General features: G+C 43.0%; 1 protein-coding gene across 3 annotated transcripts in view; it reads right to left on the bottom strand.

The window, feature by feature from the left end:
* TMEM63B (transmembrane protein 63B) overlaps positions 1-15,594 on the bottom strand; it is a 42,047-nt gene that overhangs the window by 24,567 nt on the left and 1,886 nt on the right. For 2 of the 3 annotated variants that reach the window (XM_043964153.1, XM_043964154.1), the window contains exons 2-5: positions 8,861-9,034; positions 8,390-8,469; positions 8,024-8,062; positions 5,271-5,361 (exon numbers count right to left, since the gene is read on the bottom strand). In XM_043964153.1, the coding sequence (XP_043820088.1) occupies positions 5,271-5,361; positions 8,024-8,062; positions 8,390-8,469; positions 8,861-9,010 (360 nt within the window). In that variant the 5' untranslated portion in view covers positions 9,011-9,034. The remainder of the gene's footprint in view (positions 1-5,270; positions 5,362-8,023; positions 8,063-8,389; positions 8,470-8,860; positions 9,035-15,594) is intronic. The other variant, XM_043964155.1, reaches the window with a different exon arrangement.

The raw sequence follows: 15,594 nt of genomic DNA, 5'->3' as shown, positions 1-15,594 counted from the left end.
ACATAATTTTAAGGAACTAGTGGTTCAAAAAACAAATTATAAAAACAATAGAAAATGTCACTGAAGAATTAAAATGAGACAATATGCCAAAACTTATGGGATACAACCAAATCCATCCTGAGGGGAAAATATATGTTTCTAAACATTTTCATGAACATAAGAAACAAAGAACAAATTAATGAATTGGGCATGCAATTAAAAAATAAATAAAAACCTGTGTGACCCTGGGCAAGTCACTTAACCCCAATTGCCTCACCAAAAATAAATGAATGAATGAATAAAAAACACAAATTCACCAAGAAAGAAAATAGAAATTAGGGAAATTAAAGGAGATAAATAAAGTTGAAAGCAAAAAGATTATAAAACTGATAAATAAATCTAGGATCTGGTTTTTAAAAAAAAGTAATAAGATCAAGATCTAACTGGATTTTTTTTTAAAAGGGAAAAACCAAACTGTTTAAATAAAAAATGAAAAAAGGGGACAGCTAGGTGGCGCAGTGGATGGAGCGCTAGCCCTGGAGTCAGGAGTACCTGAGTTCAGATCCGGCCTCAGACACTTAACACTTACTAGCTGTGTGACCCTGGGCAAGTCACTTAACCCCAATTGCCTCACTAAAAAAAACAAAAACAAAAAAAAATGAAAAAAGAATTCAGAAAAACTGTAGAGGAAATAAAGGAAATTATTAGAAACTATTTTGTTCAATTAAAAGCTAACAAACCTGAAAAATCAAATGCCCAGATTGACAAAAAAGAAAAAATAGACATTTAAAAGACTCATTACCAATAAAAGGAATTGAAGGACACAAATGAATTCTCAAAGGGAAAAAAAACAACACTTCAGGACCAGATGGATGCACAAGTAAATTCTTTAAAACATTCAAAAAACAATTAATTTTAATACTAAATAAACTATTTACAATAATAGAAAAGAATGTTCAATCTCTTTCTATGGTACAAATATGGGTTTGATACCTAAATCTACAAGAAAGTAGAAAACTATAAACTATCATCCCTAATGAATGTTGATTGTCACAAAATTTTTTAAAATAAAAATGAGCACATAGGTTACAACACATTAGAAAGATTATATACTATCACAAGATTATATACTATCACTATACCAGAAATGTAGTACTGGTTCAACATAAGGAAAACTCCAAATGATAAACTATGTTACTAATATAAAGAATATTTAATCAGTAGATGCTGAAAAGACACTTATTGCTATGAAAAACTCTAGAAATCATAAGAATAAACGGACCTTTCCTTAAAATAGTAAATAGTATTTCTCAAAATCCAAAATCTAAATGAAATATAATGGAGGACTGTCAGAGGCCTTTCCAATGAGATCAGAGTTTGTAAAGCAAGGATGCTCATTGTTACCACTACCATTTAATAGTGCTAGAAACACTAGCAAGAGCAATAAGACAAGAAATTGAGAGACTAAGCAGAAGTAAAAATTATCTTTTTGCTGATATGATAGTGTACCCCTATAGAATCAACTAAAAATTAAATGAAATAACTTTAGCAAAGTTGTAGGAATTAAGATAAATAATTGGTATTCCCATATATAATCAACAAAGTCCAGCAAAAGTTAGAAAGAGAAATTCCTTCAAAATCACTGTAGAAGGTATAAATACTTGAGAGTATATCTATTCAGATTCATCCAGACTATAAGAATAATTACATGGGTAGGTCAAACCATTATAATAGAATGACAATATTACCTATATTTATTTATTTAATGCTATGTCAAACTTCCAAAAGAATACTTTATAGAGCTAGAAAAATAATAATGAAATTCACATGGAAGAACTTAACTTCAAGAATCTCAAGGGTAATACTGAAAAAACCCACCACAACAAAAAACAGGAAGGAAGTAGGTCTATCAGTATTGGCTCTCAAACTGTACTACAAAGCAGCAATAACTGAAATGATTTGGTACTGGTTAAAAAAAAAAAGTTGATCAGTTGAACAGATTAAATATAAAGTAAGCACAGTAGCATAGTGTTCAATAAACCCAAGGACCTTAGTTACCGGGGAATGGATTCACTATTTAACAAAAAATGTGGAGAAATCCTAGACAACAGTCTGATTTAGGCCAACACCTCACACCAAGGTTAAGTTCCAAATTAATACCTGACCTTGATATAAAAGGTCACGTTACAAACAAATCGGAGAAGCAAGGAAGAATTACCTCTTAGATCTACAGATAGGGGAAGAATTCATAACTAAAAAGTAACAGAGAAGGGGGAGGCTAGGTGGTGCAGTAGATAAAGCACCGGCCCTGGATTCAGGAGTACCTGAGTTCAAATCCGGCCTCAGACACTTGACACTTACTAGCTGTGTGACCCTGGGCAAGTCACTTAACCCCCATTGCCCCACAAAAAAAACAAAAACAAAACAAAACAAAAAAAGTAACAGAGAAGACCACACAAGATAATAGATAACTTTGATTATACTAAGTTAAAAGATTTCTGCTCAAACAAATCTAATATACTAAAATTTAAAAGGTAAACATAATTGGGAAGAAATGCACTGCAATGAGTTTCTCTAATAAAAATCTAATTTCCAAGATATATAAGGAACTCAAATTTATAAGACTAAGAGCCATTCTCCAATAGACAAATGGTCAAAAGATATGAGAAGGTAGCTTTCAAAGACATCCAAGATGTTGACAATTATATATTTTAAAAAATACTCTAAATCACTAATAATTAGAGAAATGCAAATTCCAGCAACTTCAAGGTTCCATCTCACACTTATCAGACCAGCAAGGATGACAAAAGAGGAAAAATGACAAATGTTGGAGGGGCTGTGGCAAAACAGGTACAGTAGTTGGGGTAGCTGGGAATTGGCCCAGACATTTTAGAAATACATTTGGAACAATGCCCAGAAAGTTACCAATCTTTGTGGACCCTCTGATCTTGTAATACCATTATTAAGCTTGTTCCTCAAAGAAAGAGGAAATGGATCCATATGTACAAAATATTTATAGCAATTCTTCTTGTAGCAAGCAGAAACTGGAAAACTATGAGTGTGTTGTCATTTGGGAAATATGACATACTGAAGAATATGAATGTTGTAAAATATTACTGTGCCATAAGAAATGATGAAATGGATAATTTCAGAGGAAATTGGGAAGAACTTTATGAACTGATGAAGAGTAAAGTGAGCAGAACTAAAACAATTTATAGCGATTATAACATCATTGAGAAAACCAAATCTGAAAGGCTAGAACTCTGATCAATGTAATGATAAATCACAAATGCAAATGAAGATGAGAGATGCTATTCACCTCCTGAAAAAGAGGTGATGAACTAAGACTCAGAAAGAGACATTCTTGGACATGGCTGATGTGGGAATTTGTTTTTCAGGTTTATTTTAAAATTTAAAAACATTCTGTCCTCCCCAACTACTTTATTTCTCCCAGGAACCGAGACTGAACATCTTGGAATCTTCTTTGACTTCTCCCTCTTCCTCAAACATCCTCCTCCCATCCCCCACCCCCAGCCATGTTCAACGGATTGCCAAGTTTTGTCCTCTGAAATCCCTTGAATCTCCCTTCTCTCCAATCACATTGCCACCATCGAAATTCAGTTACTCATTGCCTCTCACAGACTGCTTTAGTTTCTCTCTTTATTCTCACATCTGTCTCCCTTCACAACACTCTCCAGATCATCTTTGTAACTATCAGCTTGGATAACATTCCCTTGCTCAAAAAATGATCAATGGCTTCCTACCTTCTCCTCCATGAAGGACAAACTCCTTAGCCAGGCATATAAGGCTTCCCACCAGTTTATTCTAGTTTACCTTTCCAGTATTATCTGAGCTTGACTGCCAAATGAAATCCATGAAACTGACTACATGAAGATTGCTTTAGATGATGTTTCACAATTATGCCACTTTATCTTGGCATCTAACCTGCCACTGACCACCCTGCTTTCCCACCTGGAATAGAAGTCCTTCCTGGATGATCCTGTCTTTATCCCTGGATGGCCCCAGCCCACACTTCAGATCCACCCCCAACACCTTGCCATCTGCCCAGCCACCACATTGATATGTCTTCCTCCCTCTGATATCTTGTTCTGGAAACAGTAATCAATAATACCATTATTTTGGGGAGACATGCCTATCAACTATGAGCCAAGTCTCATCTTCTCACCTTTGCTCCTACAAACCTGGGATGGATTTCCTCTATCTCCAAGCCTGTTGAGATCCTTTCTTTCCTTCAAGGTCCTCCTCAGGTGATACCTCCTAACTTTTTCTGATCTCTTTAGGCAGAGGTGAAATCTCTCTCTTCTAGAATTTCTCAGAGCACTTTAGTATAGTCTTAAGTCTTTGGTACTTAACATTTAATTTGTATTATTATTTATTAGTGTGAATGTTATCCCCATGTTAGATGATAAGCTCCTTGAGAGAAGGAACTATGTTTTATTTTATTTTTGTAGCCCCAAAACCTGGCAGAGCACCCATGCATGAGGCAAGAGCTTAATAAATGTCTGTTGAACTGAACTGCTCTGTCAGACTGCTGGAAGCTTGGTCTTCTGAGTTACCCTGTCAGGAGCGATGAGGCTTTTGGACACTGAGTGGGCCACTGCCACTTTAGATGCTCTTATCAGAAGAACGAACCCTGGCTACCATCTCCTAGTCAAGGACAGCGACTAATTAAGGATGTTCCTGGGTAGGGAGGAAGCCATGGACTAGGGGTAAGGATGCCATCTGGCTGATGAGGCATGTCCCTTGGTGGTTTCCTGCCCTGTTGGGGAAGAAGCACAAGAGTCTGAACTTTTAGGGGAGGAGGGTGCCTAATCAGCTCAGAGAAACCTGTCCAAGGAAGGATCAAGTTAAAGTTCTTAAAGACTTCCTGAAACCACCTACCTTTGGGGAAGAAAGGAAAAGGTGGAGGGTAGAAACCATCACTTATTTGTAGGGAACTCAGCCTGAAATGAATGGGCCATTGGATAGGGATTTGAAATTCTTTTTTTTTTTTAACACAGAAATATCTGTTCAAGTTGAAGCAGTGGTATAATGGAAAAAATACTGAATGAAGAGTCAAAATAGTCTAGCTTTGACTATTAACAAGCAAGTGTTTTTTTCATTTGTCTGGACCTCAATTTCCTCATCTGACAAATGGAGGGGCTAGGCTATATGGGTTTTAAGGGCATAAGAGGGTTGGACTCTTGCCTTTCTGTGCCTTTCAGCTGAAGAAGACATTGTTGTTCACCAAGTTCATGGTAGGGAAAGGAGGAAATTATGAGGTCACTTACATTGTCTCTCTGTTCAAAGTCCACGGAGCTGGAGACAGAAGTGAGGCGCTCGTATCGGTCATGGCTGTCTGCCTGCATTGCTGAGGACATACTGAAAGGTGGGGGTTGGGGGGGGGGAGAAAAGGGTTAGAGAAGAGATGCTTGATGCCCTCCCCTACCTCAGACAGGAGGGAAGATGCTACTACACCATAGCTCTGTAGGCCATGGAAGGCATGGGGCAACAGAGAAAGGCAAAGCAGTGGGGGGGGGGGGGGTGAAAGACGGGAATAGGGTGACTCCTCTTCCCTTTTTCCCATTTCTGTCTCCTCTCTTTCTCAAGGAAGCCTGGGGGTGCCTAGTACAGGACTGTGAACACAGCAGATACTCAGTCAGTGCTGTATGAATGAAGAGAATGGGGGCGGGGTTAGAAGGAAAGAGGGCAGGGAGAAGTTCAGGAGGTGGTTAGAAAAGGGTAGAGGCTAGCCTTGGTGGAGATGATGGATGTGAGATGAGGCTAGGGCAGGGACTAGAATATAGATCTATTTGGAATGAAATGAGCAAGCTGAGTTGTGATGATCTTGTTGTTCAGTTGTTTTAGTCATGTCTGACTCTCTGTGACCCCATTTGGGGTTTTCCTGGTAAAGATCCTGGAGTGCTTTGCCATTTCCTTCTCCAGCTCATTTTATAGATGAGTAAACTGAGGCAAACAGGGTTAACTGACCTGCCCACGGTCATACAGCTAGTAAGTATCTGAGGCTGGATTTGAACTCAGGAAGTTAAGTCTTCCTGACTCCAGACCCAGCACTCTATCCACTGTGCCACCTAGCTACTGAGCTACTTTCTTTTTCTAACTTTCTTTTGAGTACTTGCAAAATACTTCCTTCACAACCACTCTATGAGGCAGGAAGTTTCAAGTATCATTACCCCCATTTTGCAGATGAGAACACTAGGGCCCAGAGAAGTTAAGTGACTTGCCTATTACCATACAGTTAGTAAATATAAGAGCTGAAATAGAAGAAAGAGTATTGGTGCTGGGAGTCAGGATGCCAGAGTTCTAATTCTAACTCTCTGTGACTTGAGTTGTTTTCTTCCCCTGGGTCTCAATTTCCTTATTCATAAAAGGAGAGGGTAGAACTCAATGATCCCTCAGGTCCTTCCCAGCCTTTAGAAATGGAAGCTGTCTTGGGAAAACAGAGTCTAAGAGGGAGGCAGAGGGACAGTGCCTAAAACCTTCTTTCTTCTCTGCTGGGCCACCTCTCCTCTGGGGTAATGCTTCTTTAGCAATGGCATTTTCTCATTTGTCAGAGGTGAGGAATGGACTAAGTGGCTCTAAGGTCCCTTCTAGCTTTAGCACTACTGAGAGCTTACAGAATAAATGTCCATATATTTATCTTAACCTCACAGGGTTGATGTGAGGAAAGCATTTTTCAGATTTGTAAGAGTACTACGTAAAGGTGCATTACATGATTATCGAAGCTGTGAGGACGGGGAATGCAACTGTAAGAAATAGATCTGAGTTCTAACAGAGAGACTGAGGTTAGATGTGAAAGGACTAGAGAGAGCAGAGGAAAAGTACTAGACCTGGAGTTAGGAGAGACCTGTGTTCAAATCCCAGCTCTAACACTTACTAGCTGTATGAGCATGGCCAAGTCATTTAACATCTCTGAACCTCAGTTTCCACATCTGCAAAATGGGAATAATAATGTTTGTACTACCTATCTCACAAGATGGTTGTGAGAACAGCTTAAAATGAAATGCCAAGCATTTCTGGATGGGTATGGGATGGGTGGGTGGAATACTCTGGACAATGGTCTGGGGGAGAAGACAGCTGAGCCAACTCCTGCCTGACCTATGTTTCTGCAGGAAGGAGGGGCTGATCCTGGCTAGAATTAAGGGCTGCCGCCTCTGGAGATCTGCACTGCAGTGTGAGGACTTGCCCAGCAGGGGGCAGTGATACTATCCTCATGAGAAACTGCAGGCTTTGTTAGCTTGTAAAGGTCTGGGTCAAGGGAACTTTTCTGTGAAGTCCCTCCACCCTGGGCCAGAGTCTGATGGGAGGAAAACTGGCTCCCAATTCCTATCCTGTGGGTGTGTGGGGGGGTGGTAGTTGGGGGAGACATCTGTCGAACTGGCTCTTTCCCCGCTTCCCTGACCCAGCAGTAGTAGTAGTAGTAGCAGCAGCAGCAAAAGCAGCTTCTATCCTGCAAACAGAGACCAAGGCGAGAGAGGAAGGGCCAGGATAGAGGATGGGAGGAGGGTAGGAGCCGGTGCTCCTTGGACAATTCTGATCCTGCAGCTGGGGGCAGATATACTTCCAGGCCACCAGGCCAAAGGAAGTAAGGAGGGAACCCTGGAATCTAAAGAACAGGGAATTAGGGGGAAGAAAGCCACAGGGAACCCCCTCCTTGTCTCTGCAGTCGAGGGTGAGTTTGAGTGTGTCCAGGTAGGAGAGGTCTGCTGTCCAGTGGATCCTCTGTTTTATTCTCCCTACTAAAAAATCTAGAAGACTGCCCCAAACTAATAATCCTTTTGATGTTCAATTTTAGGATTGTGTAGTTCATGAACATGTGTGTGTGAGTGTGACCAGAGACAAGTAGAGGAACTCCCTGCTTTGCAAAGCACACCGCCTGAGTTAATCCCGAGACCACCATGAGACTGCAGAGAGACAAACTGCAAAAGAAAACATCAAAGTGGCAAGAGATGAGAAGTGAGAAAGCAAGGGAGCAAGGGAAGATGGTTTGCAGGGGAAAGAGAGGGGCTGATGCCCCACGTACTATTCCTGCTCCACTCGGTCTCTCTGTTGGCGTCGCAGCCTGAGGACAGAGAACAGAGAGCATTAAGGCCTGTAGGTGAGGGGGTGGCGCACCCTTTCCACGACCCTCCTCCCCTGGTAAGTACCACCTTCTAACCGAAGATCACTTCTTAATGCAGTACTTTCCCCCAAGACCCCCAAACATATGCCCCTATCAAAAAAACCCTAACAGATATGGGAGGGGTAGGAGGATAACAAAGTCATATTCACGTGGAGAAGAGAAAATGAGGAGACCTCAAGTGGAGAAAGGAAAGGGTTTAACAAATAGGGGCAACTCTGGTCTCTGTCTCCTCCCTCCTTCCTTCCCTTCCCCTTCCTCCATCCTCACCTGTCAACATCGGTAACCAAGGCCAGTCGTCCATAGTCCCAGGCCACCTTTCGCAGGACAGAGAACAGGAACAGCAACAACTGGGACAAAGGATATAGGGAAGAGATTGGCAAAACCAGGGGTCCCTCACATCCTCCATATGGAAAGGACGATGTTGACAATTTAAGGGTCTTGGACTTTAGCGTAAGTGGGAGGTTCAGATAAGATGGGGTCTGAGGCCAGAGATATGAACTGAGTATCCTTAGCAGGTCAGGGAAGGAGCAGTGGGTTTCCTTAGTTATGGGTGAACAGGAAGGTTGGGGCTTTGGTTAGGAGGTCTGCAGCTGGAATAGGTATTTGTGTATTTGCTCAGGGGGAAGTGGGAGGGCTATGAGGGGTGGTGATAGAACTATGTGTATCCCTGATGATGCTCTGGGGTTGGAACTAGGGGAGTCTCCCATTGTGGGGATTGGCGGGAACCTGAGAACTCACAAGAAAGCACAGGAAGTCAAGTGCAAGTACTGTGGGAATTCCCCCAAAAGGCAGCCCTTGGAGTACGGTGCTTCTGATCCGGGCTTTGTAACAGTAATCCTTGGTTTCCGAGGTGTTGAGTATCGGATTGCCCATCGGAAAGGGCATCATGGCTGCTATTGCCGCATCGTCCTCCTACAGGGAGGGAGGAAAAGGGTCAGCTGAAGGTCTTAGGGTTCATTTCCACCCATGGCCCTTGGAGGCAGTATGAATGAAAAGAAGGGGGTGCCTTTAGGCCTCAGTCTAGAGAAACCAATGGAATGGTACAGACTGACTGAGGAACTCTGGCAATGGGAAGATCTGGCCAGGAAAGATAAGGATTTGTTTGGGGGAGGGGGGGGTCGCTTTCCTGAGATGTACAGTATGACTCATGTGCTACCCTGTCCCACCCTAAGCCCCAGAGAACTGGACCTAGAGTTACTTTCCCCCTTCCCTCTTCCTTTAATCAGAGCAGGACTCAAGTTCCTTGCTCTCCAGTTCTCGTTTCTTTCTCCTTCCAATTCCTTCCCACCCCCCGCCCCTTTCCCATAAGGCCTAGATTCTTGGTTAAGAGAAGGGCAAGAAAGAACTGAATTGAGTTCTCAGAGTAACTGCAAAGGGGATGGCTGGTGATGTTACGAGGAGGGTGGAGGGGGTGTTATGTTGAACCAGATCAGCGTGGCTGCCTGTAGGAGGATACAAAAGAGAGTCAGGATAGGCAGTCTATGCTATTCACACTAAACCTCTCCTCATCATGGTGGGAGGTGATTGCACTTGAAGGCTATGACAGTGTAGCTGGAACTCTGGGGGTTCCTGCTAAGTGATTAAGGCTTCAAGTGCTGCCTAATTATGGCTTGTATATATGTATATGCAAGAGAGATTCACTACTGGAAGGCTGACCACTAAGTCATTTTTGGCCAGTGGAACTAGAGAAAACCATTAAAGAATGAAGGTGTTTCACTCCATCTGCAAGGGTGACAGGTGTAGCCATCTCCACGAAAAATGGGCATCATTTTAGACTAGGTGTGACGTGCAAAATGAAGGGCTTAAACAAAAAGACCCCTTTTAGCTCTAAAATTTCTTACTGATTCATTTATCCAATAACTATTTACTAAGCACCTACAAATATTCAAGATAGTTAGGTACCAAAAGACATTTAAATGGCATCAACAAAAATTTACCATTAGCCTAACTTGATACTTCCTTAGGTTTCCTGCTCCCCCCGCCCCTTTCCTCCCATCCCTGTTAAGAAAGGGAGGGGAGTCAGTTTCAAGTGGGAATATGGATATCTGGATCTGGTTCACCAGAATACCTCTATGCTTGGCCACAGATGGAGGAACTCTGGTAATGTACTAGAATGTGGGACCTATTCTTTTCTCTCCCCATTCCTCCCAACCTAGCTTTCTCAAGCCACTCCTGCTGAGGTATGTTTGCTACATAGGGACTGCTAAGAAAATCACAGAATTGCAGTTTCAACAGACTTCCTCGAATTCCAAACCATACCAGAAGAAAAATCTTCACAACATACCTATGCCCCCTGAACAACTCATTCCACCTTAGGAGGGTTTTTTTTTTTTTAAATCATGTAAAATTTTGAGTCACTGTTTGTTTACCCATTCAATAACTCTTGGACATTCAGGCTGTTTACAATTCTTTGTGATCACAAACAGTGCTGCTCTATGTTATGGGATTATGGGCCCCAGTTACCCCAGAAGTTGTCTGGGGAGGTCTCAAGGAACTTTTTCCTTGAAACCCCAGGAGTTTTCCCTAGAGATCAAGGAACCTTCTCCTTGAAACCAAACCAAAGAACAGACACACCTAGAAAGATAAGCAGCACAGGATCCTGACTGAGATAACTCCAGGACCTTCATTCCAGTCTCCCTCATCCCCTCAATGAGGTAATCCTGTTAGAGGGGACAGAGCAACAGTCCACCACCAGAAAGCTTCCAACCCACCACCAGACTACTTCCAACCCACTACCCAATAAGGGACATTTCACCCTTACTTGGGTGGTCACGCCATCTTGGCTCTATAAGAAGGGCGCTCCCCAGTCTAGTCAGGGAGGAAAGAGTTTTAAACTTTACTTCTGACCAGTTTCTCTTGTATCCAATAAAACTGTTCTTTTATTCCTAACTAGGACGATCGAGAGAGTGTAACTCTTTACAGAGGAATTCTAAGGACCCAGGTGCTTTCACAAGAACATAAACATTTAAAAAAGAGAATGGTCTTTATGCTGTTTTAGGGTAAATTTCCAATAGTGTGTTTACTGAGTAAACAGCTAGGATTATTCTTATGAAAATCTTTATTTCTTAAAACTTATAAACTTGGAAAAATTCTTGTCTTCCTGTCGTTTTGTCCTTATGCGGTCCATATGGACTACAATTCCCGGAATGCTAAGCGTTCACAGAGCAGGGCTGTCTGGGAATGCCACACCCTCTACTAAGCACCACCATTGGTGGACCACAGGGGAGTGGGAGGTCTTAAGCTTTACCCTCCCCAATAATGCCCTCTGAGGGCGAGAGGGGGCTAATTGCAGAGGAGACAATAAAATGATGATCACACCTCCCCCCTCCTCTTTTACTCAGAAGGCCTGGCTTCACCTCTGTTATTTATAGACCTCCCTAAGCTCCCTCTGGGAAGTATGTTAGGGTGGGGCTGATAGCACCCCTATCCCAAGAGAAAGAACCTAGCCAATCCCTGGCCTAGACACCTGGGCTCTAGGAGAGCCTGGGGAGTGGGAAGGCAGCAGCTGCAGCCTGGGCTCCAATGGGTGAGGGGTGGAAGGGGCATCAACCCAAGGCTAGAGGAGAAAGTCCTAAGGAGGCCAAAGTAGCAGCTTTTTTGCTCTCTCTCCTCCCTCCCTCCCTACACTCACTAACTCACTCGCTAGCTTCCCAAGAGGGGGCTCTCTGAGTAGAAGAGGAGACTGCTGGGGGCCTGGGGATAGGAACCGCCTAGACTGAGGCCAAACAACAAACGCATGGGCGTGGCACTGACTCTGGGAGAGAAGGCAGCCTCTTCCCACTTGCTCTAGATATGACTCAGTGGGATTCCCAGCCCCCACCCGTCTTTCCCTGGGGGTTGCCCATAAGTGGAAGGAAAGAGATCTCCCTGATCTAACAAACTGGGGGTCATAGTCGAAGGGGGAGTGATAATGTATTTGAATTTCATAAGATTACTGGAAATCAAATAGTTGAAATCTCTCTGATTTTACAGAGCAATAAACCAAAATGCAGAGGGAAGGGTTTGGTATAAGATCATACAGATAGTAAGAAGTAGAACAGAGATTCAAATTCCAAATCCAGGAGTCTTTCCAGAATACCATATGGGGTAATTTAGGAGGGAAGTAGGAGATGGGGAAGCCAGTCAACCAAGACCACATATAGATGGCACACGGGTGTGTGTATCTGTGTATATAAGAGAAATGACCTCCCCCTTCCCAGTGCCTAGCTAAAAGCCCTGTGCATGTAAGGGCAATTAATAAATGCTTATTGAATAATTATTGAACAACTGCTTTGAGAATATGGATATGTAATGCCGGTCCTAGTGTGAAAATGCAACACATATCAATTATGGCCTGTCTCTCAGGTAGGTACATGGAGGATGTGCATCTGTCTCTTTTATGTCTAATACCTGGGGAGTTTGTATGTTATGAATGTGCATATGTAACAGAAGTACTCAGAAGACTGTTACTTTAAGTTAGGGCTACAATGTTACTTAAGTTAAGGCTACAATGTAGTTCAAAGTCCCTCTCCATCTTAAAACCACCCTCTTTACTTCAGAGGTTGTTGCAATACACCTCTTCTGAACTGAGGGCACATTCAGAAGTCAAGAGACAAAGACAAAACCCCCTCGAACTCCAATTTCCTGTCTCCCTTCCATTTCAGGGGAACTTGGCAGTTTCTATGTGGCACTGCCTGCTCCCACTCCCCATATCCCTGAGGGCAAGGGATCTTCATGACCTAACCGCCCAACCAGGGTGAATGGGTAAGCCCCTTGCTTTGTTAGTGCAAGGAACTGAAATTTAAAAGGAGCTCTGCTGGAGTGTTACTCTAGCTACCGTTGTTGTAGGGTCAATGGAAGTGGGGAAAGGAGCAGAAGGAAGCAAAAAATGGAAGAGGTGAGGGTGGGAGGCTAAGGGGGGCAGAGGGATAGGTTTTATGAAATTAAAAATTTTGAAGAGCATTGAAGATTATAATAATTCACATTTATACAGCACTGAATAGCTTATAAAGAACTTTACATACACTATTTCACTCGATATTCACAACGACCCAATGACTAAAGATGATCTCCAAGTTCCCTCTTATCTAGCTCTAAGTCCTATGGTCCCAAGTTGGTTTTGTAGGTATTATTAGATGCATTTTACAGAAGAGAAGACTTAGGTGTAGAATGGTTAAATGACTTGCTCAAAGTAAAACAGTTAGTAAAGAGCAAAACTAGGAACCTTGGTTCTCTGATATCCAAACCAGTATAATTCTCATTATAACACAAGAGACCAGAACAGAATTCTTATGATGGGCAGTGACTTTCCTCCTTGTACTGGGATGCCAGGAAACTCCCCTAGTTTGATTGAGATGCTTAATTTAAGTTGGTAAAGGGTTTATTTTCAGGCCAATTCAGGGTTTTGCTATTGTAAGATGATGATGGGTGAAGGGAGAGGGTTACATCTTAGTTTATTATTGTAGAGCTGCAGGGGAAATTGTAATTTAGGACTTGTAATTACAGCCAGACAGTATATTCTATCAGAAGGGTAGTGATTAGGAGACAGGGCTCTAGTTTTAACTAGGTGACTATGTGACCTTGGACCAATCCCTAACCCTTTCTGACCCTTTCTGTTGATTCTACAGGGATGTTAAAATCTCTGCCTTGGGCAGAAATGTCCTGGTAAGGATAAAACTTTGAGAAGGAGGCTGAAAAGTAAAATATAAGAATGAAAAATTATTATCAAAGTAAGTTGAAGGGTGGAGGGGAAGGGAATAAGCATTTTATATAGCATCTACTATGTGTCAGGCATTGGGCTTTACAAATATTATCTCACTAGATCTTTGCAACAACCCCTCAAAGTAGGCTCTGTTACTATCCCCATTTTACAGTTGAGGAAACTGAGGCAAACAGGTGAAGTGACTTGTCTAGGGTTAGTTAGTGTGACCAAATTTGAACTCAGGTCTTCCTGACTCTAGGTCCAGTCCTTTGTCCATTGCACCAACTAGCTGCCCTCCAGACTTCCCAGTTCTCCCTCTGGAAGATATCTTTTCTCAAACTCCAACTTCTCTGTATCTTCTAGAACTTTAGGGATAACCCAGGTGGTACACACATCTGTCAAGAGTGGCCACCCACGACTCTGGGGTTTTTTTGCATTGGGGGCAAATTTCTCCCACTAGGAAGCCCTGGATTTAAATTGCAGGCCACTGCTTTAAATACATTTACCCATTTTAAAAAAAGGCAGCTGGATTAGTAGCCAGGACAGTGAGGTTAGAGTCCTGGCTCTGCCACTGATGAGCCCTGTCACCTGGGGCATGTCACTTTCTAGATCTCAGTTTGCACATCTATAAAACTGTTGTGTGTATGGCTAAATGATCTCTAATCATTTTTCTAGCTCTAATTTAGCTTTTGCTTTCTTAAGAGAAATTCTGTGGCACAACAGGGACTTGTCAGGTTGTTTAGTGGAGGAAGTGGCTGGTATAAAACAAAAAATAACAACAACAACAAACACAAAGACAACAGGATTTATTTTGGGACTGCTTAAGTGAAGAGAGCTATGACTAAGCTTATTTTGAAAATGTGACTTAGGGTCTTTCCCATGCTGTCCTTTCTTAGGAGTTCCCCACCAGAGCTGTTTCCAGGTTCACTATTCCCCTTGTGTCCTTCAGTCACATCTGAGTGATGGTGGGGCTGCTCAGCACCAGAGAGGAAGGCGTTGTGGTTGGTGTACTGAAAAGAGTTGGGACTGGGAAGCACAAGACCTGGGCTCTAGTGTTGGTTCTGCCACTAATTAGCTGTGTGACCTTGGCCAAGTCACTTTGCTTTATCTGTCTTCTCCTCTGTGAAAATGAGAGTGTTGGGCTAGCTGATCTTAAAAGTCTCTTCTAGCACTGAATGGCAACCTGTGTTTCTATGACCTAGGATGGTATATGATAAGGGGATGCCAATCTACCACTTACCCTCTACCCATCAGGGAAAGACAGGCTGAACTACAGGTCCCAGCATGCAATACTTTGGGCATGCCAAGGCCTGGGCTCTCATGCCACCCCAGTGCCCTGGAGGGCAGCCATGCCAACCTTTTCTTTCCATTCAGGGTAGGGAGGAGAGGGAAGGCAGTGTTCCTCAGCAGTCGGGTAGACACTCCCTACTCTAGTACCTCAGTGTTCATGTAACCCTCTGAGTTGGCCTCAGCACCCTTTCTCTAGTAGGCAGAAGCAAGGGTACAACCCTCCCCCCCAAAACATACACACATACTCTTTCTGGGCTATTGAAGGAACCAGAATTGTGGCTGGACACCCCCTGCAGATGTCAGGCCTGTGCTCACAACAACCCAGGCAGGTGGCAGCACCAAGGGCAGCCAGCCCCCACCCCCTCTGACCTCTCTCTCCGTTCCCCGACGCCCTGTTGGCTTCGGCGCAGGGCAAGGGGCAGTAGCCTATCCTTACTAAATCAATCCCCACCCTCAGCCGGGAGCCGGAAAAGGAGGGCCCTAGAGAAGCCCCTAGTTCCCC

The sequence above is a fragment of the Dromiciops gliroides genome, chromosome 4, assembly GCF_019393635.1.
Source record: "Dromiciops gliroides isolate mDroGli1 chromosome 4, mDroGli1.pri, whole genome shotgun sequence".
Taxonomy (NCBI): Eukaryota; Metazoa; Chordata; class Mammalia; order Microbiotheria; family Microbiotheriidae; genus Dromiciops; species Dromiciops gliroides.
This window is presented reverse-complemented; position numbering and strand designations above follow the sequence as displayed.